At 37.1% G+C, this 26,877-nt stretch overlaps 2 protein-coding genes across 2 annotated transcripts; both read left to right on the top strand.

The window, feature by feature from the left end:
* On the top strand, positions 1 to 26,877 carry Rpp30 (ribonuclease P/MRP 30kDa subunit). Its single transcript, XM_005385840.2, has 11 exons — positions 1 to 106; positions 3,112 to 3,167; positions 3,793 to 3,849; positions 5,131 to 5,205; positions 6,742 to 6,813; positions 12,666 to 12,755; positions 21,377 to 21,493; positions 22,056 to 22,085; positions 22,476 to 22,513; positions 22,890 to 22,969; positions 26,624 to 26,877. Exons 1-11 carry the CDS (start codon positions 25 to 27, stop codon positions 26,731 to 26,733), a joined length of 807 nt encoding a protein of 268 aa, XP_005385897.1. The 5' UTR covers positions 1 to 24; the 3' UTR covers positions 26,734 to 26,877.
* Positions 3,940 to 4,741, top strand: LOC102012004 (cx9C motif-containing protein 4-like). The gene has a single exon (XM_005385839.2). The coding sequence runs from the start codon at positions 4,306 to 4,308 to the stop codon at positions 4,504 to 4,506; it is 201 nt and encodes a 66-aa protein (XP_005385896.1). The 5' UTR covers positions 3,940 to 4,305; the 3' UTR covers positions 4,507 to 4,741.

Genomic DNA, 26,877 nt, shown 5'->3' with positions numbered 1-26,877 from the left:
GCGGGGCGATCATGGGACTTCAGCATGGCGGCATTTGCAGATTTAGATATAAGAGCGGGTTCCGATCTGAAGGCTTTGCGCGGAATGGTGGAAACCGCCGCTCACCGTGAGTCTGGGTTTCGTGGCCTCATAGTCTCTACCTATTCCTGTCCCCAAAACCATCGAGTCACGCTCAGGTCTCCTGGAGTCTCTGGGAAATCCCTGGAGTCCGCCAGCCTCGGTGCTGCCTGTTGGAGAAACTCGAAAGTTTTGTGGGTCTGTTATGCTCTTAATTGAATTTTTAATGAAAATTTAGGGAGCAGGGGTCCGACAAGGGCGAGGGATTTGTGTAGACTCCCACAGCTGATGGGTGCTGGCTTCCAGCTGTACAGTTTACCTGAGCCAGTGCTTTCAATGTCGGTCCTTCCCGAGTCTCACGAAAGTATCTGAGCAAATGCGAGAGGCTGGGGACACAAGCAGGGAGTGCACGGGGCTGTAAAGTCTTGTGACAGTAGTATGTAGAGGGATGGCATGGGTCCTACCGGACAGGAGGGAATTGGACACATGGTCAGAGTATTAGGATGCTGCTCATGTTTGAATCAAAGAGAAGTGGGAGCCCTGAGAGGTGGGACCCTGTTTTGTCTGTTGGAGTTAGTCACGGTTTGTGTCTCCCGTAAAGATACGAGTGCAGTAACATGGGTTCCTCAGACGGTTCTCGGCTCATTGTGGAAGCTGTTTATCGATACTTTTCAGAAGTTATGGTGGAACCTCTATCTGCAAAGTGAATTAGCGTTTCTTCCTGTTCTCTTTATGAAGTAGATCTCCCTCAGCATCCGTGAGTGATTGGTTCCCGGACACTACTCCTCCCCGTCAAAATCAACGGTTAGGCAGACCTCATGTAAACTGGGTATTATTTTCATATAGAGTAATCGAATACATCCTCCTGTATACTTTGAGTGACCTGTAGATGGCTTATAATACCTAATATAGTGTAAATGAAATGTGAATAGTTGTTACATTTATATTGCCTGCAGAGTAATGAAAAGAGAAAAACGTCTGTATCTGTTCGGTAGCTACACAGTACCTCCAAATATTTTGTCTGTAGTTGGCTCAATCCGTGGATGGAGGCCCAGCTCTATCTATAGGGAAGTAACTATCTCTTTGCAGTGCAACCATTAAATCCGGGACATACTTACCTCATCATTAGAAAGAGAGAGATAAACATGGTGACCTGGACTTTTTGTTGCTAACGTTCTGTGACAGTTTCTATAAATTGAATTTTCCTGGGTGTGGCTCATTGCAAATATTAACTTCTCAGCAAAGCTTTTCCTGATGCGATCTCCTTATTTAATACATTATAAGCTTCTTTAGAAAAGGACAGTGTATTACATATTCTGTTTTTTTACAGTCACAGTATGCACTGATAAGTGAGAGTTACTTCATTAATGCTTATGAATAAACTGAAAACCTTTAAAGATACAGGATAGAAAAGTTATAATGATTTCTTTACAAAGAAAGCCCCAATTTAAAATATGCTTTGGAATATATATGGTTAGGTGTGTACATTGTTATCCAGTCTTTATTTCTTTAAAAATTCAATGAAATTTATGACATGACAAAAAAATCATCAATTTATAAAGCAAAATACAAAATAATTTTTTGGCAGATAAAAATTGTTAAAGAATAAAGAAGACAAAGTCCCCACTCTTTATTTATGATGTGATATAAGGAATTAATGATACCCTTAAGACATATACTATATAAATTTTTTAAAAATCAACAACTGATTAGGTAGTACTCCTAAAATATCAGGTAAGGAGTAATACAGGAAAAGGTGTTGTGGAAAAACAGTCTGACATTTCTGAAGGATAGTGGAGATATTGTTTACTAGCCAAAACGGTTTCCCAAATAGGTATAACGGAAAAGTTTAGCATATAACTGGGGATAGAAAAGGATATGAAGGAGGTGTGGGTGATTGATTTAATTGACTGGGTGAAAGGTGAAACGCAAAATACATTTTCTATTTTTAAAGGTCACTTTTTGGAGGCTTTCTGACCCCTCACAACCAAATGTCATTCTATAACAATGCTTCTGTAAAATCCTTCCTTATCAAAAAGAAAAATTTAGGGTGTGGTGGTGCATATCTGTAATCCCAACATTAGAAGGCTGAGGCAGGAGGACTGCTACAACTTCAAGTCCAGCTTGGACACATAGTGAGTTTAAGACCAGTATGGACTACACAGTGAGACCATGTCTCAAAAAACCAAAAAAAAAAAAAAAAAAAAAAAATTATATGTAATGACTTATTTAACTGCCTTATTTCTGCAGTAAATCATATAAGCTTCTTTAGAATGAGAGCTGTTTTCTTTATCTGTGTGCTCAACACCTGATACAGGGCTGTCAAGTAATGGACAGACCCATGAGAGGGAAGACCACTGTTTTGGTATTAATGTGCATTATCTTTTAATAGTACTATCCTACCATCCTATTAGTACTAAGATAACTTAGATAAGAGTACTGGTTTAGATGTGGCTTTGTGAGCCAAATGTCCAGAACAGTGCTGCGATGGGTCTGATAAAGCAAACGCCTGGCCTTATAGTTCCCAGTTTATTGATGAAGGGCAGTATAAAAGGAGAAGTGGGCAGTGGTGTGAGGGAGTCATCACTCTATCTCTCTCCTCAAAAAAGGAAGGAAATAGAGTAGAAAGAAAAAGAAATGGACGATAGTAATGTTGACAGTGGATAGGTAGAAACATGATGGGATGGAAATGAATGGTTAGAGAGCAGAAGCACAAATTTTTAGTGCCATGATAACAAGAAATCACGGTAGTTAAACAAAGCCCAGACTATGTGGCTACCACTGTTCTCAAATACCTTATATATATTATTTTGTTTAATTCTTCTGACAAGCATATGAACTAAGCAGTGTTATTATTACCATTTGATAGATGAAGAATCTGAAATTTTACACTAAGTAGCTTGTAAATGGTACAGTTGTACTTAGATCCAGGCAGAGTTCCCACCCATAACTGTTCTGCTATACTGCCTCCTAGTCTTGATATCTAGAATCAGCATAGGCCTGTATGTACAAGAAGGAGAATATTTAATAAGAATATTCTGTTTTTCTTTTCAGTTGGTTATTCAGTCATTGCTATCAATCATGTTGTTGACTTTAAGGAAAAGAAACAGGTAAAATTAGATTTCTAATGTTAATAAGTTCACTTCTAAAGTTAATAAATATTGTGTTTGTAGTTATTTTTGTTTATATTGTGAACAGGGAAGGTGCAGATGAACATACTTCTTAAATGCACATATTTGTGTGCTATTATGTTCGTTATTTGAGCTGATATATATTTGTACAATGACATTTTTGTGAAGTGCTCTGACATAGTGTAAGGATTCTTAAAGCTGATTTAATGTTAATTAAGCCACTCTCAATAATGTTTTAAAATGCATTGATTGAACTGTAATCATAATATTTTGTCTTTATTTTATTGTCATGAACTTACTGATGTCCCTCTTAAGCATACTAGGGAAATATGTATGTTTATTTCTAGGCTAACAGCTGTTTCTTTTAAGTTGTTTCTATCTAAAAATTAGTTTTCATCCCTTTTATTCACTGATATTCTTATTTACTTGTCTGCTCTTTAATGTTCTTCTTTATTTTCTTTTTAGGAAGCTTAAGTCTTTCTCAGTCCTAAAAATGTGCTTGCGTTTTTTTTTTAAGTAATAAAACTTAACCTGTTAATTTTTCCATTAGGCTTCTTGCCTTTAACATGTATAGTCTAGGGTGACTATTTATCATTTGTTGTAGGAAATTGAAAAACCAATAGTGGTTTCTGAGCTTTTCACAACTTTGCCAATTGTTCAGGTAAGTGTTTTTTGGGGTTTTTTTGTTTTGTTTTGTTTTTTTTCCCAGTACCAGGAATCGAACTCACGACCTTGCGCTTGCCAGGCAGGCGCTGTGCCTGCTGAGCTAAATCCCCAGCCCCCAGGTAAGTGTTTTTTAAAGAAACATAGTATCAGCAGCACCTGGAAAGCGCCCGCGCCAGTTGGGGCAGGCGTGGCGGTTGCGACGGAGGGCGGTGGCGGGCGGAGTCACAGCCCCCGAATCTCGTACAACTCTCCCTGGATCACTTCCGGTTACCGGCCCGCGTCTCGCAACTTCGGTTCTGGTGTCCTCGGCCCGGGCTGCCCCTTGGCTTGCCCCGGCCTCCCGTCGCGATCTGGCTTGAGCTGCTCGGGGTGGGAGACCTGGAAGCGTTAGCCTAGCTGTTCTCGAGGCGGAGTAATTAGCCCAAGAAACATTATATTCATATTTCTGGATATGCCACAAAAGGATCCGTGCCAGAAACAAGCCTGTGAAATACAGAAATGTTTACAAGCCAACAATTACATGGAATCGAAGTGTCAAGCTGTCATTCAAGCACTGCGTAAGTGTTGTGCTCGATATCCCAAGGGAAGATCTCCTGTCTGCTCAGGATTTGAAAAAGACGAAAAGCTGACACTGAAGGCTCCATCAGAGTGAAGTTCTGCTGAGAAGTTAAATGCTGTTTCATTTCCACCAAGAACATTTTGTTTATCCTCCTGACTTCTTTCAGGCCAGGTAGCAGCAAATAGCAATTGAAAAAGTCAACTACAAGAGTTAATGAATATGCCATCTATGCAGAATACAGAAACAGAAATGTATTAAAAGAAAAATATGTAGAATGTAAAAACTGAGCTGCTAAAATAAAGCTGTTTAAATGAAAAAAAAAAAAAAAGAAAGAAACATAGTATCTATTCGTACAATTCAAAGATAGCCTGTTATGTGTGCTGTTCCCTAACCTGACTGCACCTTCTTCTTCTGCCTACCAGTCTTACTTTTCCATCAAGGCTCACCTCTTAAACATTAACTTACTATCAATTTGGTATTTCTTTGATTTTCTTCCTTCCTAAAGTCTTACAGTTTCTAATTTATCTCATTATGTAGTTTAATGTACACACATCATATTTTCTTGGGCTGTATTATACCCTTGAAGAATAGGTGCTAGGCTTTATCTTCATTATCCGTTATGGCTAGTACTTTTTAATGAGTACTTTCCACTGGTAAAAGAGAAAATGAATCAGTTATGTTTTATGCTTTTGTTGATAGCATATTTTTTGTTTATAGGGAAAATCAAGACCAATTAAAATTTTAACTAGATTGACGATTATAGTTACAGATCCATCTCACTGCAATGTTTTGGTAAGTTAATTACTTTTCCTTTTAGCATTCTTATTGGCCTCGTAATCTGTACTGATGAATGTTGAATACCGTTGCATTTTGTGTTACCTCATTCTCCCCATGATACCTGCCTACTCTCCCTACCCTTAGAATTCACACAGTATTCCATATGTATGTTTTCTCATGGCACATGTACAGTGATACCACAATTAAAGAATCCCCTGTCAACTTCCATTCATTGAACTTACATGAACCAGACATAAAGTGGGTGCTGTGGATATTGCTCTGTAATCTTTGAATGTGTAAGCTTGCCGTTTAATTGTAAGACAAGCACTGAAAAAATACTATTTAGGAGTATGAGGAAAATTTTAAAAGGGGGAAGTGGCAAATAAAGGATAATCTGGGAATGTGTACCCTAAATAAGTTGATATTTAAGCTGGGACCAGTATACAGGTGACAGGCAGGAAAGAGAGAGTTCCTACCGTCAGAACAACTTATATAGAGACCTGAAACCTAGGAAAACAGAAAGGGAAGACAAATTGAAAAGGCCAAAAACAGTGGAAAGTCTTGGAAACTTTTAACCGAGAAAATAACTTTGCCTAGAAATTTAACACTGAAGGAGAACAGAAGCATAGGGTAGTTGATGGATGAAAGCTTGCTGTATAAAGAGATTTTGTTTGTTATATGGGAGAGATTGCAGTGTGCCTGTTGATAGGAAAGATCAAGTGAAATCCCTGAGGTGAGCCATTTCATCTTTAACTAGAATGGACACCTCTGTCATAGAAGAGAAGTGATGAAGGAAAGGCTGACCCACTTCATAACAATTACTAATTGCTAAAGAATCTGTGAAAAGCCAAAATTTGGTATTTTATACAAGGCAACATTCTGTTTCTATCTATCCTATCATATGGAGATTATATATTTGAATATATAGTTTTAATTTTTTCATATATAAACGCATACACTATAGGTTTGAGGTTTTCCTTTTTAAACAATAACTCTGGCTTTACCATTGTGCTTTTTTCTATCCCAGAACTGCCAAGTATTTTCTTGCTCAGCTATCATTTTAATGTGTAATTAAGTACTCTTTGTGCACCTAATTATGTCACACTTAGTAATATAAATTACATAGAAGACATAAAACTTGATCTTGTATATTTTTTTGTTTGCAAAAAGGAGAGGAGTGAATTTCATTGACAGAGTGATTTCATATTAGTGTTTTTTATTAATAATTTTGTATCCCCAGTGCCCAGCACACAGCAAATACTCAGTAATTGTCTGGGGAACTCTTCCACCACTGTGAAAGATCAGAGGCTATCTTTGATTTTTATGTCCCATGTACTATATTTTGCGTAACAAATGAAGAGGGAAAGATAGGATGGTTTGTGGGTTGGATATTGGTATCTACATTCTCATGTCCTTTTATATAAACAAAACAAAAAGTCAGCATATTTAAAGTGTTGTGTGACTAAAATGTAAGTGTAGTTAGATCACTGGGCAGGAATTCATGCATATACTTTGTGTTACTGTATGATAACATTCTTTTTGTATTACTAGAGGGCAACTTCTTCAAGAGTCCGGCTGTATGATATCATTGCAGTTTTTCCAAAGACAGAAAAACTTTTTCACGTAAGTAACAGATAAGTAAAAGGAAATAGTATTTTATTATTCTATATAAGAAGTCTGATGTTACTTCTTTGCAGGTGACCTTCTTTGTCCCACCTGGAAACTGTTAGGATTTTTCATTTACACTTGGAATTCTGGAATTTTACTGGGGAATGTTTAACTAGTATGTGGGTTTTTTTGTTTGGCTGGTTGCTTTGTTTCATTCATCCTACTAGACATTTGATAGATTCAGTTTGAAGAAGTCATCAGATATTCTCCCTTTTCTTTATCTCTGCTTTAGCATTCAAAACTTCTGTTAGACAAAGGTTGGTCCATTTCTAGCTCTAAAATCACTTCATGATTCACATTTGGCAAGTCCTTCATATTTGGTGCTGCCTGATGACAAATAGTGTAAAATTCTACGATAGCATAAAACCTGCCTCCTCTGATCAGCTTCCTCTTTTACATGCTCTGAGGTATAGCCCATGTGCCAACATAAACATGTCAGTCTTTAGTTTCCCAGAAGTCGTTTCCTATTCTGAGAGCCTTTATGACTTTAATTCCTTTTGTGCATGTAGAATTGCCGTTTCAGTACGTTTGCCAGAGACAAAGGAGCTTAGCATGTGCGCTTATTTTGTCAGCTTGAGACAGAGCACCCTGATCATTTTAAATGAATACAGTATAGGGAAAAAAATTCACTGTAATTACTATTTTAAGGAATATGTTTTACCGTATAAAGTTAGGTATAGCTACTTTAGGAAGTTCTAAAAGTTGTCTTTATCTGGGCTCAAAAAAGTTCCAGCTATCAAAGGGTATTGCATGCAAAACCTGTTGGTGTTAGATGTTTTATTTTTTTATTAGTTCTTTTCTAAGCAAAACCTCTTCTAAAATTGTAGCATTTTCCTAAGTTTATCCAGTAGATGGAGCTAGTGACTAAGAAGGCTGATGTGTGGTATTTAGTTTTCAAGGAACACAATCAGTACTTCATTATATTAATGGAAAGAAACAACACAAATTATCCGTGAATGCCTGGCATTTTTTTGGTAGCTTCCTTTATAAAATGCAAAATGATAGTAACTCTCAGGGGCTTTGTTTCAATTAAAGAGGTGAGTAGAAGCCAGTAGTTCTTAGTAATCAAAGACACCTGTAGAACTTTTAAAAATTGGGCACATTTAGCCCTTATCCCTACAGATTTTGATCCATAGGTGTTGGAGTTGAGTCTGGGAATCTGTGTTTTAAGTTCTGCAAAAAAGACTCATTTAGTGGTGAAACCTCCGATATTCAATATAAAGAGGACTGTGGACATTTCCAAATTTGCAACTCAGTTTTGTTACTAAATAATTCAGTCATGATGTAGACTAAAAGTTGGTAATATACCAGCCTTGTTGTATATTTTATTTTTGAATTAATTTGAAGATCATGTAATTTAACATTTCCATAGCTCTTTACCGGTAATTAGGGACACAAAACACTTAAGTAACATTTTGACTGAAAAATGTACATAATGTGTGTAAATATACGAGACTTTTATGTACTTGCTTCTTTAACTTTTACAATTCTGTAGGATAGTTAGGGTAGGTATTTATTACTGTCACTGTTTTATACAGGAGAAAATGGAGACAAGATAAATGGAACAGCAAGTATGTAGTAAAGGTAGGACTTTGGGATTTTAAAGAATATAATTTCAAATGGCAGCTTTATCTTACTCATTTATCTTATTACTCATTTTTCTCAGATTATTCGAGTTTCAATTACTGAACACATGCTTGATGGTGGGTGGAGCAGTCAGAAGTATTTTAGGAGATAGAAAAAATTGTAACTCACTAAGTGTTTGGAACTGACTGATCCTCAGAAAGTTGCATGAGGACAAGTTTTTAAAATTGGAACGCCTTCCTCTTCTCTGCTCATGTCTTACTCATTTCTTAGGAATTAGATGAAGTTAGAGCTCTCCCCATTTACTATAGAAAGTCAATTAAAAAGACATTTTTTTAATCATGAAGCTTTTGTAAGTATGTCATGTTTTGGAATCGGGTCAAATGCGAGCAGTTTGTTGCTTAACAGGTTGCATGCTATAAGTGATTTTATTTGTTTATAAGTTGATTACCCAGAACTCTAACAGGTATTCCTATAGGAATGATATTCTAAAATTAAGTTAGGTCTCTAAGATGAATCATACACATACATATGTTAGCAGTTTAAAGTATAGAATCTAACCACTTTAAATAGCATTGTTTCCATGCAAAATAGGATCCTGTTTTCCATTCAGAATATCTGGAAGATAATGTTATAAATAAAAAAAACCCTCCCTCCCCATAGCTACCCGAGGCAAAAGACAAAGATTAGAGATTGTGAGAAAAGTGGGGGTTCACTGGCCAGGGCTTCTTGGGATAGGGGCAACTGTGGAGTGCTGCAGAGAAGGAGAGTTGCTCAGTAGCTTCAGGAGCTTCCAAGTCAGTTATTCCAATGTAAGATTTACAGCAACTAAGAAAGATGGAAGAGAATTGAGATGATTTAATCCAGTGGTCTCCAGTCTACTTTGACTGTGCACCCCATCAGTTTAAAAAATACTGAGCATGCTGTCGTTCTTAGTTACTTTTCTTCTTGCTGAGGCAAAATACCTGACACCCAGAGTTAAAGGGGGAAAGGTTTACTTAGCTCATAGTTTATAAAGGTTTCAGTCCGTAATCAGCTGGTTCCAAGACAGGGTGACTCGGCAGGGGGACAACACAGAAGAGAACCAGTTCATGGCAGGCATAAGACAGCAAAAGCAAGCAAGGAAGGGAGAGATGAGCCTCTTTCTGTCCTTTATAGTGTATGCAGGGTACCACCCTTAACCCTAAGGAGAACTATGCCAGATCAATCCATGGGCTGATGTAGTAATCACACACCCTTGATCCGAGCACCACACCCTCAAAATGTAACCACCTCTAAAAAGCCCACCCCTCATAACTGCATAAAGCTTTGGAGAGACATCTAGACACAGACCATAACACTTCCCATACAAATTATTCACTTGTTCTATAATACCAGTGTGCTTTGTAAAAGAATATATATACACACAAAAGAAAATACAAATTTTAAGAAAGTATGTAAGTTAAGAAAGAAATGAAGATAGAAGCTGTTTTTTTCTGCTTCTAAAATCCATGCCTTGTCTTTGCCCAGCACTGCCATAAAAACCTTGGTGAAAAGAGCTGTTTTCAAGGTGGTGTTTCTCAGAATTGATATAAGTCTTCCAGCTTCAGATTTACCTAAAATATTTGCTAAAATGCAGATTGTTAGGCCCTGTTTACCAAATGAGTCACTGGAGGTGGGGTGTGGTGAGAATCTCCCTTTTTAATAAAATTCTTCAGGAGAGTTTATACCTACCTAAGGTTGAAAGCCACTGTTTATAGGCTTTTCTTTTCCTTTGGTAGGTGTAACTTTCTGTTGTATAATATAAAAAAAAACTAACGTGTATTAATCTAATATCCACAAAAGAAGTTTGGTGAGTACAGGTAACTGTGAACCCCTACCCTTCTGTTCCCGTTGTGAGATAAAGGCAAAAATGTGTATAGATGTGCACCTTTTTATGGAAGTACATTTTGTCTTAAAGCACCATCAGAATATCTGACCAAAAACAGAAAAAACTTGTTAAAGACAACTAGTGTGAATTCTCTCAATTTTCAGAAAAAAACTATTATCAGATTTTTAACTCAAAACTATATTGAACTTCATTTAATCTTTTTAATGATTTAGAAAGTAATTCATTTTAGAGTGAATATTAACTTACTTTATGATTCTTTAAATGTACCAGTTGAGGGCTGAAGATAGAGCTCAGCGGCATAACACCTGCCTGGCAAGCACGAGGTCCTGAGATCAATTCCTGGTACCAAAAAAAGAAAACGTACCAATTGAACATTTAGGTTAGTAGAAAACTACATAACAGAAGATTTCAGTTTGGAACATTTTAAATATGGAGTATCAGAGGAAGTCAAATGGAGCTGTCCTGTGTAACTAAAAGATTTTTTTTGTAATCCCATTTCCATTTTTTCCCAGAAGCAAGCACTACTACAGCATTCTTGTGTATCTTTTCAGAAATACTGTTCACCTGGTCTTTCTTGCCTTCATTTTTGCCTCTGTCTCTTTCTTTTTATCTAACACCATTCCTTTTCTTTACCTTCCAATATATCTTGGAGAATATTCCATAATGTGAATGAGAGATGTACCTCATTTCCTTTAAGGAGTTTACATAGTCCATACTCTAACAGGATCATATTTATGTAAAAATAGGCATGTTTAATTGTGTCTACTCTTCTGTGATTGGTGTTACAATGACTGTCCTTGTGCTATTGTCCTTAATCTAGATAAAGTAGATAGCTATAGCATATATTTCTAGATGTCTGTAGAATACATTCTTATAAGTTTAGTTGCTAGTCGTCGCATTTAAAATTTTAATAACTATTGCTACAATGCTATTTGAAACCCTTTACTGATTTAAAATTCTGTGAGTGCCTGTTTATTCTTACGTCACATTGTAATATGAACATTTTGATCTTTGCCGGTCTGATAGTTTAAAAAATGATGAACAGAAGCTGAACTCATTTCAGATACTATTCAGAGCATTTTTTTGTTTATTTTTATTAAATTCTCAATGACTCTTTTGTGAGTTGGACAGCTGGAGCAGTTGGGATGAGGCAGATTCTTTATGAGCCAAGTGTTTCTGCCAGATCAACATTGCTTCCCAGGCTTACTAAGTTACTATGAATGTCATAAAGCCAGGCAGCCTCTGATCACTAGTTGCTTCCTAAAGCCCTAGGGTGGGAGCAGGAGAGACTACCCAAGGATTTTGAAGAAACGAGGTGAGAAGTGATATCTCTGTCAGCCTTACTCATGGCCAGTCCTCCAGGAGTTAGTATCCCCACCTCACCCTTCTTTGTTACTCTTCCTTTCCCGGTGGTTCGTGCTGTTTGGTTTGCTAGCTTAGCCACCTGGGCAAGTTTGTCAGTCCTGTACATAATGCCACTGTCAATAGACTTGTTTTTTAAGACAGTCAATTCTTTTTATATCTGTAAATCAAATTTTAAAAATCAAGTAGTAACAAAATCCAGACAGTGGCCATCTTGTAGCGGCATCTTTTAGTTTACGCTGCCCACTAGAAACCTTTCCCCAGTTTTGCCTTCCTTCCCCAATTTCCCACTTACTGTGATTTCCTTGTTTCATTTTGCATATGGTTTTGTAAGTAGTTTCAGTGCTCTTTTAGACCTAAATGCAGAGTGTTCATCAACCAAAATTAAAGGAAAGGGAAATTAAAGTTGGGAAAAAATTTGTTTTCATTTGTTTTATGACAGTTCTACTCTAGTAATTGGTGTACAGTATTTCTATTAGTATTTGAGCAAAATAGAATCAATAATGCCATGTTAAAGTTGCAATAGACTGATTAGAACTACAGACCTGGGACAATTCCTAGCACAAAGGTACTTAGCACATAGTTTATGGAACAGATGAATCCTGAACACATTCCTTTTGCTAATTGCTTCTTTGAATTTGACAGTTTCCAGTATCATCTTTCTGAAACAATCTGAAGTAACTTCTGTGTATTGAACCTCACTCAGCAAACCATCCCTATGTAGAAGACCATATAAATTAGAGGGTCTGAGCATTGAGAAAGTCTGTGGATATACCTCTCTTCTTCAAGTGGAGCACGGTTAAACTGTTTGAACCAGACCTGAAGGAGTGGCTAAATAGTTGGCTCTGTAACAAGTCAGAGGTGTTTAATGTAGAACCATCTTAACGCCTGTGGAGTGAACCACACCTGTATCCCTCTTTGTATCAGGTTTAACTCCTTACTTGTGCCAGTTTTTCATTTAGCCTTACCTATTTTTTTCCCTTCTTGACAGGTTGCTTGCACACACTTAGATGTGGATTTAGTCTGCATTACTGTAACAGAGAAACTGCCATTTTACTTTAAAAGACCACCGGTGAATGTGGTAAGTGTTACAATTTCCAGACTATATTTGAGTCTGTGGAAACTTGCAAAATTAAAAACTATGAAATTGGAAAACAGCAGAAGTCAGTGTTCTTAAAAGGAAGAAAAAGTGGGAGCCGGGCATAGTGGTGCATGTCTGTAATCTCAGGGCTTGAGAGGCTGAGGCAGGAGAATCATTGCAAGTTTGAGACCAGCCTGGGCTACAGAGTGAGCTCAAGATCGGCCTGAACTGCATAGTGAGACCCTGTTTCAAAAGACAAAATAAAAAAGTGGGAAAAGGTATTTTATTTTTTGTAAGCTGACTAAAGGAAGAAAGAAAACTTAAAAAGTATCAAAGCTGACAACAATGGTGGGTGGCTACAGTCCCGGTACCTGGCACCCTGAGGGTCACTTGAACCCAAGTGTTTGAGACCATACTGTACAATATAGTGAGACTCCACCTGAAATAACAACATATTTAGTTCATTGTGGAGATTTTTAAAAACGCTTTAGAAATTAAAACTTGTGGAGGATATTTCTTAATGATGGCACTTACAGCCTGAATATTAAAGGGATAAAGCAGTCAAAAAAGATGGGAAAGACAAAAAAGTACATAGAGAGTCCTTGAGATACCAGCAGACTAAGTGGGGACAGGAAGGAGCAGGACACGGAATCACCTGGGCATAGTCTGTGTAGAATGTAATCTGCACTGAAGCATGCTCACGCACACAAAAGTGCAGAAGTACTTTAATAACTTAATAGAGTGGCCATGTGTTCAGGAAATGTTTTTGTTCCACTTGCTGTAGAATTTTGCTCATTATGCTTTTATATAGTTTTCTCTTGTTTTTCCATGCCTTTCATCTTTCACATTGTCTTTCAAGCTGTCTTGGTTACTTTTTAGTCATTGCTGAGACAAAATACCTGACACCCAGAATTAAGGAAGGAAAGGTTTATTTAGCTCACAGTCTGTAAAGGTTTCAGTCCATACTCGGCTGGCTCCAAGGCAGGGTGGCACATGGCAGAGGGCAACAGTTCATGGCTGCGGAAGGTAGCAAAAGCAGCAAGAGCAAAAGGGAAGAGTGGCAGCAAGCAGCCTCTTTCTTTCCCTTACATGTGCAAACTATCCACCCAACGGCAGGGTTAGCACTTATACCCATGAATCAATCATAAACTCTAGAAGCCTGCCCCATGACTGCATAAGGCTTTGGGAGGACATCCAGAACCAAACCATAATACAAGCCTCAGTCCCCTTCCATTTCCATGATAAAGGTGATAATATTTCACACAGGTAACCACTTTTGGTAGCTATGAGTTTAGTGCAGCTGTTAACTATTTGCTTTGCCAGGCGGATCTTAAGAAAACTGTTTTAAGAGTAGTTTCCAAAACTCAGGTCTCACTCTCAAAAACTACTATGCAAGAAAAAGATTAAGCAGATATAGTCCAAATTAGCTAATCTTGTCAGAATTGGAATATTAAAGTGTTTTTTTTCAAGGTGAATAACTCCCTCATTCTTTGTCTCTATAGACTTGTAACTTCCTCAGTTTTTGTTTCACTTTTTTGCTAAGGAATTGGCATGATGCTGAGTATTAGGAGAGAGAATATGGACCTATTTCATGTGGAAAATGTAAATTAACTCATGTTCTACCTCTAAAAATATGCTACAAAAAAATGTACTTGAAAAGTACCAAAAATATATAGTCATGTATTTAAAGGAAAAAAAACAGTGATTAAATAATTCTTTTCTGGTAAGTACTGAGAGTACTACTGAACGTATAACAATACTGTGTTAACTAAGCTCAAATAATTGCTTTCCCATGTTAGCACCAATCCTTCTAAGTGAATAAACACAAAAACCCTCCACTATCACCTTTCAGAGTTGGAGATCTATGTTATTCAACAGCTCGCTTACCAAATGTGGGAAAATGAGGCTCAGTAAGAAGTCAGTTTGAGCTTCAGTCACAGTGTTAGGACAGTTTTCATTAACTGCCTATCTGATACTTCCCATATGCCCTCAGGTACTCTGCTAAAGGCCACTACTAGTAAATAAACCGAGTTTATGACAGTGTTGCTGGCCTCATACATTGTTCCTCTCTAGAAGTAGCAATCTCTGTGTTTAGAAGTTTGCTTTTACTAGCTCAGTTGCCAGTCAAGGAACTATGTAAATAGCACCCTTAAAGTTAGTGCAGCTACCCTGAAAATTGTTATTAAATTTAAAGGTTTTTCACTGTTTTCTTCACTTTAATGAACTAGAAAGGGTATTTTCTATGTGTCTTTGGCCAAATAATCTCACATTCAATACTGTGTTCTTGGTGGAGAAGAGATAGTGGCATGTGATACTAAGGCCAAGTCCATGGGAAAGACAGCAACACACAGCACATAATTCCTCATGTCCCACAGCAGTGGTAAGATTTCCATTGTATATTTTGGTGAGGGGTTTTGACTGGGTTTCCTAGAAACATGCCTTAATGTTAAAGCAGATTGTGAACTTTTAGGTAGCACTGCTATGCCATGGTCCTTTTTAATTATCCCAGAAATATCTTGCCTGTGAGGTTTTCCTCAAGATTGCATCAGTATAGGTCTAACTCAGCGAATCAGAGTACAGCGTGGGAACCTTGGCCCGGTAGTTGTCAGTGTTGAATGAGAAGCATACGCAGTGAGGAAAGTGTGGGGCACTAGGGCAGCATGCAGAGGAGAGTGGCACTCATGACAGAGACACCAGGACATTCGGCCCCTGGTTCCATCTGAAGATGCGGGAAAACTACCTTGGTGTGATGGGTATTTCTGGCTTAATTCCCACATTTTTCAATTTAAGAATTCTGAAAAGCAAAAAATTTGACAAGTGGAAGGAATATGCAATATTTAACACATTGTTTTCTTTTAAAAAAAATAACTGGTGTGAACATTTTACATATGTTTAATAAAAGCCAGATGACAGAGTAGAAGGCAATGTTGCACAAGATTATTTTTAGTCATAATGTTATGGCTTATGTTTAGATGTCCCACCCAAAGCTTCATGTGGCCATAGGTTAGGCTTTTTCAGAGGTGGCTGAATCTAGTATGTGTGATTAATTCACAGTGCATTGCTAGGAGTAAGGGTAATAGGAGTAAGGAAGAGTGATCACTAAATCAGTCCAGTGATTGCTTTGGCACCAACCTAGTCCCTGTAGTTTGGATGCAGTATAAGGAACAGAAAGAGGCTTATCTTGTCCCTTGCTTGCTTTGCTACCTTCTGCCCACCATGAACTGTTTCTCCTCTGCAATGCTTCTCTGCTATGCCACCCTGCCTTGGAGCCAGCTGATTATGGACTGAAACCTCTAAAACTGTAAGCTAAATAAACTTTTCCTCCTTAACTTTGGGTGTCTCGTATTTTGCCTCAACAACAAGAAAATGTAACTTAAGACGGTCATCATCTAGCATAGGAGTAGAGTGCACTGTGAATTGTCCAGGAAGCAGAAAAGTCCATGTTAATTTATTCACTTATTTTTCATTTAAGAGAGAAAGCTAAAGACATACAGGTGTCTGACTTTTTGTTTAGGACAATTACTAGTTATTGTATAGGTGCATTTGTTTATTTGCAGTATAGTATTTAATGTTGATATGGGGCTGTTGAAAATGTATTCCCTGTGAAGGCATAGACCCTGCAGTGAGTATGGGTAACAGTTCAGGGTGAAGTCTTGATCTTTTTATGCTCCCATGTCTTGGAGAATAAATTTGTCTTTGGCCATGAAGAGTTGATAGGTTAACTTAATAAGAATCACTTTATTGGGTTCATGAGAAAATAGCACAAATCTTAATTTGGTTAGGCTTTATATTCTTTTTATTTTGTTGTGGTGAATACCAGGAGTGTTAGTGTAGATAATTTATTAGACTTTTACCTATAGGCCAGAAGCCACATGAGAATTATAGACTCAGAAGGCTGGGAGAGCCCAGAAGCTAGAGCATACAGTATTTGAACCAAAGTGCTCCTTTTTTATACTGGGCAAGACTGAACCCTTTTATCATCTTCACATGCTTAGGGCCCCATAATTTCAGTTAGGAAGTTTCCACTAAAACCTACAAACCCTCTTCTGAAGTCTTAAGTAATTTGTGTGATAATCGCAACTCTTACCTGGTGTGTTTTAAAAATTGGGTTAAAGTACTCTTACTGGATTATCAATTGACTTCTTACTCTGACATTTTATAGTTTACACATCTTCACACATGTTGTGGCCCAGTATCTTTTGGGGTGCAGTGTTGTTAATATCTCTATGGAGGTAATGAAATTGACCCTGGGACAGTTGTAGCGCACAGTTAAATGTCTGTCAGAGAGGTGGCTCAGCGTTTGTACTCGTGCCTTGTTTCCAAGTCTACTGTCATTCCTTTCATATTTTAAAACATGAACTTTATGAGTTCATGTTTTGAGAAGAATCTTATTTAGAGGGGAACATATCTTTACCTCTCCTTTGATTTTTTTTCAGTGTTACTGTCATCCAGTGTTAGTGCCTTCAAGTTTGAGTTATTTTTAGTGATCATTTATTTTACACTCTTTCTGAAGTTCTCCTCTTAGCACTTCTTTCAACCATATGCCATTTCCATTTCTATGATCTGGTTGGTCCCTACTGAGAATTGTCTAGTATGTAGTGTCATAAACAATGGAATAGCTCCAGGAATCATGCTGTACATTCTTGATGTGAGCATGAATACTCCATAAACTGTAGCACGTACCCTGTACCTGAGTGTGTTAAGTACTTTGCTACCCATGCTGGTTGAACAGGGCTGGTAGTTTTAAAAAAAGAAAGAAGAGCACCAGAAACAAAGTTAAAAACTGGTGGAAATATTTTCACTCATGTCATAAACAAAGGGTAAACCTCTTAAGATATAAGGAGCTCCTACAAATTAATAATTTAAAAAGAAAACAGGTAAACAGTACAAAAATAAATTAAAAGGACATTTCATAGAAAATACAAATTGCCCTTAAACATGAAAAAATGCTTAAATTCATAATAAGAGAAAGTCACTGTCAGATTAATGTTACACTTCATTGCAAGACTGATAAACCAGATATTTTGCTATTTTGGATACAACAATATAAACTGGAACAATTGTTGTGGGGGTTGGTAGTTTGACCGCCAGTAAAATTACAAATAATATTTACCCTTTGGCCTACTACATTAGTTCCTGAGCGTACTAAAATGAAATACTACAAACTAAACAGCTTAAAATAACAGAAATTTGTCTCACGGGTCTGGAATTTACAAGTCTGAAATCAGGGTTGTCTATAGGATCCTGCTCTCTCTGGTACCTGAAAGGCAGCCCTTCCATACCTCTTCTGTCTGCTAATTTACCAGCAATCTTTGTCAATCCTTGGCTTATAGTCACATTATCTCCAGTCTCTGCTTTTGTCTTCACAGTGTGTTCTCCCTGTGGGTCTCTGTGTCCTCATATGATATCCTCTTATAAAGATACAAGCTGTACTGGATTAGGAGCCTACTCTCTTCCAGTATGACCCCACCTTAATTACATCTACAATGACCATGTTTCCAAATAGGACACATTTTGAGCTACTGAGGGTTAGGAATGCAAAATATCTTATATGAATCGGGACACAGTTCAGTTCATACTACCCACTTCAGTGTTCTACAGATTTATTAAAGCAACCCAAGTCTTCAGGTAACACTGGTTGAATACTGTACAGGCTGTTCCTTTACAATGTAGTACTATGCGGCCATAAGAGAATGAGGAAATACAAGTTGGCATGGAAAAGCTCTGAAGGCAGGAAAAGAACGTAGCAGGCTACCTTTTGAGTAAGAAAAGGGAAAAATAATATATAGTCATAATTATCTATACTTGCGTGAAGAAACTCTGGAAGAAGACCAATTCATAAAAGCGATTATAGGAGATGAGGATGGTGCAGATGGGAACACAGATGCAACTTAAGACTTTTTCTTGTTTGCTTGTGTTGCTTTCATTGGTGAGTCATGTGAACAGGTTACCTGCCTGATGATGCATTGAAAGACTGTCATCGTTTTGAATTTAATTCAAGTTCTAATTTTTACGAAATTAGCAGGGACTCAATATATTGGCCTAATAGTCAGCTCCTTATTTTCTGCTCTTCTCTAAAGCTTTGCTGGAGTTTTTATTATTTGGAATTTTATTACCAGTATCGCTTGACTCAGATATCATAAACCTGCCCTTAGTAAGATCTTTATGACTTTTGTTTCTCTTTAGTAAAGAAATCTGATCATCTCCCTTTCCACAACCTTTGGTCAAATGTATGAACAAAAACCCATCAGGCAGGCACTGTCATTCTTTATGAAGAAGCTGTTACAAATAGTCATTTGATGAGCTTAGAGCAATTTACAATAAGATGGTCTTAGAAGCAGGAGACCAGGTAATTTTATCCATCTAAAAATTTTAAATAAGTATTATGAAAGAAATATTCAAACCCTGCAATAGCACATTATCTTTAATTTCTTTTTCAAGGGTTTTCTTAGCAATTTGAACTGAATTTGATTAACATACCAAGATCAAAATGGTTAGTTAAAAAATTAAGCTACTAATTATATATTTTTTCTCCTCCCCTCAAAAAAAATTTTTTTTCTCTAGACTGCACAAGGGTTTAGAAATTTAGATTCAGTCAGTTAGGAATATGTTGGGATCTGGTCGTCCAACTTTATGTCCTACTACTGTCTTGTGTTTTACTTCCATAACTAGAGGATGAGGAAAAGAAAAATGTCAGCCTTCGTTTGCTACTTAGTAGGCTTAGTAAAAGAAATGGATACAGAGGTAGTTGTTCGTGTGACTGAAAGGGATATTATTTATCTGGATTTTAGTCAGACAAGTTAATCCTGGTTTCTTTTATGATGGAAGATCCATAGTGAACAGCATTATCACATGACCTCTTTCCATAAGCTACTATTTATTCACTCACAATATATTTTTATACCTAAAACTTCTTTGTGTAAAAGTCATTTGTGTCTTACAAAGGTGTTACGATACCAGCTCTAAGAAATGTACAAGCTAGACAGGGATAATACGGTTAACCATGTATATGCATCAAGAAATGACACAGGCCAAAGAATGAGAGGTGGAAAAAAGTTGTCAGAACGGGAGGGAGGCTGGGCTGCAGTATGGGAAATTATATTTAAATTCTAATTAAACTGATATCAGTTATATAGAGAAATCTAAAGTCTGAGAGCCTTAAGTTCAGAGGAATTTTGAGAAGATAAGGGAATGGAAAAAAAGAAAGGAAAGGGAATCTGTATTCCAGAAGGGAAAGCGAAAGGGTCTTCAGTGCCCACCTTAATTAAGTCAAGTGGACTGCCAGTTCTGGAAGAAAAGTTTCTCCATTCCCTGTAAACACTCGCTCCTCCAGTGAACCATTCCCAGCTCTTGTGGGTAGTGGAAACTCATTCGCCAGCCAGAGACTTGGACCATCCTGTCTGGACTATGCCAACATCCTTTGTTCATTCAAAAGACTGCTGCAACTTGAGTGACTTTCGCAGTTGTAAGCCTGTCACCACCATGCTAAAAATTCTTCAGGTGTTTCCCTTTGTTACTAGGTTTAATGCTGTTTAATTACTTACTTCTCACCTACTCCCAGACTTCTCCTTGACACTGTGTTGCTGTTGAAGCTTATCTATTTGTTGGTCTCCCTTTCTAGGGTGTAAGCTCTTAGAAAAGAGGAACCATCTCAGCTTTTACACATGATGGGCTTAAAACATATTTGTTGTGAATAGATGAAAGTACTAAGTCAGCTCATCAAGAAAGCTACGTACTGTAGTGGTTGATTTCAATCCCATTTCCATTCCTCCAGGTTTTCTGACATGTGGATCTTAATGTATTAGGAGCGCTTTAAATGAGAAAGATCGTTTTTTTCCCTCATGCAGAAAGGCCAAGCTTTTATAGCAAGCTGGGCAAAATTCTCAGACCTATGTCTTTTTTGCCAGGCAAAAAAAGGGCCCTGACTTCTGTCTTTTTTGCCAGGCAACTGTGAGCCCTGCTAAAAATGAAGTGCTTTATTACTGAAGAAAAAGAGAACAGATATCTGGGCAGTTAACAGTCTCTGTCACAGTGTTTATCAAGGTACCGTGTGGGTTAAATGTAGATGGTAGTCTCAGCACAGTACCTAGCACATAGGACTCAGTGAGCCTCGGCTGCTGTTCTCTCATTCAATTTAGGGTAATAAATGACGGCCTGAGAGCCCTTCCTACCCCTGTTCTTTGGGGTTTTTTTATATCTTCATTTCTTTGTCTCTTTCTTCATTCTTGGGTCAAATTATTTGGCTTACTATGTTTGTACATGGGTTATGTTAAATACGGAGAGCCTAGCTCTCTTTCTTATTTGATGCTTCAGAGTAGTGTGCTTCTGCCATCCCCCTAGGGCTTGGCTCTCCTTAGCCGCTTCATGATTTTATTTTTATAAAGTTAACTTCCTCACATCTAAAGTCAGTTCTGTCAGTTAGATAGAACCGTGGATCTGTTTTCCTGTCCTTGTAGATGGTACCATTTCGGTGTGAATCTGAATTTGTTTAAAGCTGTACCTTGTGTAGGAGGTGGGTGGAAAAGGATGAGGAGGGAAATGAGGGGGACATCAGTGAAAATTAAGTAGGAGAGTGTGCATTCATCCTTGACAGTTTTTATTTTCTTTGCTTTTCTGTGAAGGCAATTGACCGAGGTCTGGGCTTTGAACTTGTCTATAGTCCTGCTATCAAAGACTCCACAATGAGAAGATACACAATTTCCAATGCCCTCAATTTGATGCAGATCTGCAAAGGAAAGGTATAGTTCAATAATTTTAGGAAGTTTTTCAATCTGGCAGTTTGTTATTACTAATACTCTGGAACTATCAAACTGATTCCCTTTTCTTAAAGGAGAAAATTCTCAAGGCACAAAGATAAATTCTCCCATTTCAGTGAGCTCTGCAAGTTTTAAAGAGAAAAATGTCTTGGGAGGAATAATATAAAGGAGAGGAAAATGTGTTACAAGCCTTTATCTTTTGACAAGGAATTTGCTGTTTACCACTCCAAAAAGAATAGTATAGGTAACAGTTGTTTGCTAACAATGAGTTGGATTAATTATGACCTTTTAAACTAGTTTTTAAAGTTAATTCATCTTTAATAAGATTTGTTTAGAAAGGCTATTCTGTTCCTTTTTATAGGCTGCCTTCAGTTTGACATAAGGTCTCTCATTTTTTTAACTTTAATTATTTACTTTATGTTTAAAAGAAGTTGATATTTGAACTTTAAATTAAAATGTGATTACTGGTTATTTATATTGTAAGACTTTTCTTTTTCTTTTAACATTTGTCTGAGATTAACATTGGTCACTTTCTGTTTTGCAGAATGTAATTATATCCAGTGCTGCAGAAAGGGTAAGTCCAGCATGAAGTATTTTAGTTTTGCTTTTCTAGTTACAAAACTTTGCTAAATTCCTAAGGGAAAAATTAAAATTTTTCATAATTCAATGAATTTCATGTTTTCTATTTTAACTGCCTTTGTCATAGTAATTGCTGAAGGGTAAAGTTTATATCCATTTATTCTGTGCTTCAAGTTTTGTTTATATAGTTTTTCCTTTATAATGTTACAAAAAGTTTCAGGCTTCATTTATATTTTAAAAACCTAGGAAACCTCAAAATTATTTTTTAAATTTATGTAATTGATTTCTTTTTGGATACCCAAGTGTCCTATAATTTATTGCAAATAAAATCACCAAAATGCTATGAATAACTTCTCATATCTATTTTTTGTGTGTTTTATTTTAGCCTTTGGAAATAAGAGGACCATATGATGTGGCAAACTTGTATCCTTTTCTAAGAAGTTGTTGAAATTTTCTTTTAGAAAATTTGGAATATGAAGTGGTATTAGAGTTGAATGTTATACTTTTCTCAGCCTTTTACTGTATGTTTACCTGCGAATAGCTTCAGAAATAGATTACATCAGGCTATAGACGGCTTCATCCTTTTGTCTCTTAGATTAAACAATAGATAGAAAATGGGGAGCCAGTGATTCTCTCTGATGAAAGCTTAAAGAACTCTTCTCAGATACAGGTTTTAGCTGGGCTAACTGCTGGAGAGTTAACTAGTCTGTCAGTGTGCCTAGTTGAGCGGACGTTTTCTGTTGCATTAGTCTCATGCCTTTGACTGACACTGAGTTGAAATCCTTAATGGTCCCACCAGAGGGCTGCTGTTTGGGCTGTCTGAAAGTGATGCCAAAGCTGCAGTGTCCACTAATTGCCGAGCAGCACTTCTGCATGGAGGTGAGCGATTTCTTGCAGTAAATACTGAATGGTTGTGTTAAAGGCCAGTCATTTGTATCAAATGACTGAGTTGTATCCACTTTTTTTTATCCTATCTGGAGAGTTCCTTTAAGATCTTTTCTCAGCCTGTTCTCACCATAACCCTCAATGCTTTCCCATCCTCACTTTAGGCTTGACTTTGGTTTGTGGAGTGAATGTATTTTGTGTTACAGAAGTGAGTACTGAGTGTACCCTTTCAGTCTACACACAGGTGCCCCTGCCCACATTTGGACAGGCTTCTGTTCTCCCTTAGCGCTCTTCTACAGAGGACTGTACTTTCTCTGGTACATTAGAAACATGTTTGGAAAACAAAAGCAGCCCCATTTTTTAAAGCCCAAATAACAAAATTTAGACTGTAACTTTTGCATTTATTCTGTTTTCATTTTTCCTTAGATAAGAATACACAGACTATTTTTTATTCACATTTTATTTATGTATGTGTACCTTATCACTTTAATTCCACTACTGGAAGCTACTGAACTTGTTGTTCATCAAATGCTAAAAATGAACTAGAAATTTTTAGTATGCCAAAGCCTTAGAAAAGGAAATGAAGTTTTATTAACACAACTTATACTTTTGACCTATTTTCTTCATAATTTTTAGGACTAATTACAGTGGTTGAGAAGGAACTTAGTTGATAACATCCAGATGAATTTAAATGTCAGAGTAAATTGTGACATGTAGAGTTAAATTGTCCTATGAATAGATAAATTATTGAAAGCTGATGTGTTCTGTCTGGATTTTATGACCTGATTTCCATTTTAGAAAATACTCATTATATTGGCTTGCAATCGTTTGCTGATTTTTGTATTTAGTTTCAACATTTTTGAGATTGTTGTATTGTGTAACTTAGATCCATCACATGAACCCTAGGAATGCTCAAGTAAGTTGGGATTTTTAATCGTTTTTCTCTTTTAAATAAAAGCAAAGACTCATCAAATTTTTAAATAACAACTGGTATTCTAAAATAGACTACAAAATGGAAACTAAAATGGAAAAGTAAAGTAGTGGGAAATACGAAGTTGAAGTTCTGCCATTTAACTTCAAAAGATTTAACTGTTCAATATATGATATTTAAAGCTAGGCTTTTCTAGAATCTAGACTAAAAGCAGACTTGGCTACTTTAGGGGCATTGCCTTTCAAGCAGTGTGGATTCAGAACAGTGTTAGTTTATATTTGCTGTTTCTATGTGGTTATTAACATTTATTTTCACTGGAAAGTAGGATAAGTTATAGTTAAATAATAAATTATAGTTGCCCTGGTTTTAGTTGCCATTGGGATCAGCGTGAGGCAGACTGTGTTGTGCGTTAAGATTGTTAATTCTACATAGGTTGCATTAGAATGGGACTCTCGGGCAAAGAGATTCCAAGTTTCATTATTATACTCTTACAGATGAAATCTCAGGTGGCATCTGTATCATTCTGAGAGCCACATTTAAGGGCAGCACTGCCCTTTGTGTTAAATAGTTGTTGCCCTAGATGGCTAATAGGTTTTTAAAGGGTCTAGAGACCTTACCATGAGAGGAATTGTGCAGAGCGGTGCAGCATGGGGTACCTGGCAAGCAGAACGCTTTGGATATGTCATACCTGGCTTTCAGCATTAGGATGCTGGCCACCGGTAATCAGATTTAGACAGGTTCTCTTGAGGTTCCAGGAAACTAATGAATAGCAATTCAGAGAAGGTTGTGAGGAAAGGGGTTCAAGGTCAGAGCCGTCAGCCTGTGGTAAAGTAGATGTCCTCAGCAGCCGATGGACGAAAATGGACCTGTTGGGGATGCCTACTTTAACTCCTTGTGAACTAAGTAGCACACTTACAAATAATTCCTTTAGAGCTAATTATATATTTTCTTTGGCAAGATGCTCAAAGGAATATATATGTCAAAACAACGTATAAACAGACGCTCCACACAAATGTAACTTCTTGCTATTACAAAAAATAAATTTATTTTTAAAAGACAATAGAAAAGCTACTTCAACTAATAACTATAAAAGTCTTATTGTCCAGTTGCTTATAATCTATCAATTTAGATTAAGAAAAAAATATTCAGGTAATAAAAACAGAACATTTCTGAGATGGAACTAACTTTTTTTTAATGTCGTATGGCAGATGAACCCAGGGCTTTCTCACCAAACTACATCCCCTGACTTCTTTTTTTTTTTAAGACAGTCTCACTAAATTGCTAAGTCCCTCCAGGCTGGACTAGAGCTTACCATCCTGCTACCTCAGCCTTCCAGAGCACTGACTGCAGACACACACTGCCATGCCCAGCTTCACTAAAATAATTTTGAAAGTAATATACAAAGTGCTATGTTTTACAATTTGTGTATTATTCATTGGACACATTTTCATTTACTGATTTTTAGACTGTCACTTAGAATCAGACTAATATAAGTACCTACAAATGCAATACCTCACTTGGTAAAATAGAAATTATTGACAGTTTATATTTTGAGGGCCTCCTGTGTTGATATTTTAAAACTTGAAGTCTGTTTTGTCTTTTGTAAATTTTTTTTTAAAAGGACTGGCAAGGATTCAGTAGACTTCGTAAATTAATCCTGGTAAATTCGAAAGTAATGCTCGCCAAGTTCTTAACCAAATTTTTACTCATCAATTAAAGTTCACCTCCTTTACTGCTGCTGAGTCTCTGGGCGTAGTCTTACTTCCGTTCCCTAAGAACAGAGTTTAAATCTCTTCTCATGACACTGTGACCTTTCCCAAGCTACTCGTCTGGCCTAATTTCCCCCACATTTTTCAAGCTGCTTCATATCTTGCCCAGGTTGTTCTTAGCCTGCTCTCCTTTGCAAAGAAATACCTGCTTCCCCTTCTTTGCCCCTTTTCTCTATTCCTGGTGTTGCTTCTTTAGGATACTCCATTTGTTCGTCCAGGCAGTAAACTCTCCTGCGTGCCTCCATTCCCATTGTCTGTGCTGATTAAAGCATTGTTTCTTTGGCATCTTTATAACTCTCTAAAGGACAGTGCCTGACCTGTTACGTTTTTAGCAGAATTTGACTAAATTTAAGTTGAACTCTGCTGCCAAGCCTGATCTGCACATGTAATATAATTTCTCTTTGTACACTGTCAGCAGTATATAAGGGATCAATAAATATGTGATTTTTATTTTATTCCTTCACCAAACAAGCATTCTTTGGATATCTGATATAACCAGGCTATTGTTGGGTATGGACAGTAGGATTGATTGTTCTCGTGTACATTGATAATCTAGTGAGGGAGACACGGGTACAAAGAATCCCACACCCCTCCCTCCACAATGGGAGCATACAGTTGACTGCTGTGGCTTTTTCTCGTGATTTGTTCATCTTGCTACCATACATAAAGCCATCACAGCACTAGTGCCTATGACTTGATTCTGGCCACATGATTCCGTACACAGGCCATTAGATACAGTGCTGCCCTGTGGTTTTAGCTATGAGGAATCCTTAAGAATGAATTAGATCCTAACATACTGCTATTCGTGTATTTTGGCACAGTTCATAGCAGTTCACTGTAGTTTCCATTTGCTAGTGTCATAAGCCTCAAGAAGTGCAGTGATACTTGTTATGCCACCTCTCTTTAAGCTGTGTCTTACCTTCAAACACTGGTTTCTCTGTTTTACAGAAACTAGAAAAACTGCTTTTGGAATTATTTCTACAGTTAAGAAACCTCGACCATCAGAAGGGGATGATGATTCTCTTCCAGCTTGCAAGAAAGCTAAATGTGAAGGCTAAACGAGAATGGACCAATCTGCGTTAGCGCTGCCTTTTTCCATTTAGTCTTCATCAGCCACAACAGAAATAAAACTTTTTCTGTGAAACTTTATATTTAAGCCGCTAAAGTAATAAAACCTAATAAAGCACTTTTCAAAAAGCCCA

The sequence above is a fragment of the Chinchilla lanigera genome, unplaced genomic scaffold (assembly GCF_000276665.1).
Source record: "Chinchilla lanigera isolate Chin_1 unplaced genomic scaffold, ChiLan1.0 scaffold00024, whole genome shotgun sequence".
In the NCBI taxonomy this organism is placed as follows: Eukaryota; Metazoa; Chordata; class Mammalia; order Rodentia; family Chinchillidae; genus Chinchilla; species Chinchilla lanigera.
Note: the sequence above shows the minus strand (reverse complement) of the source record. Positions and strands in the feature narration are given on the sequence as shown.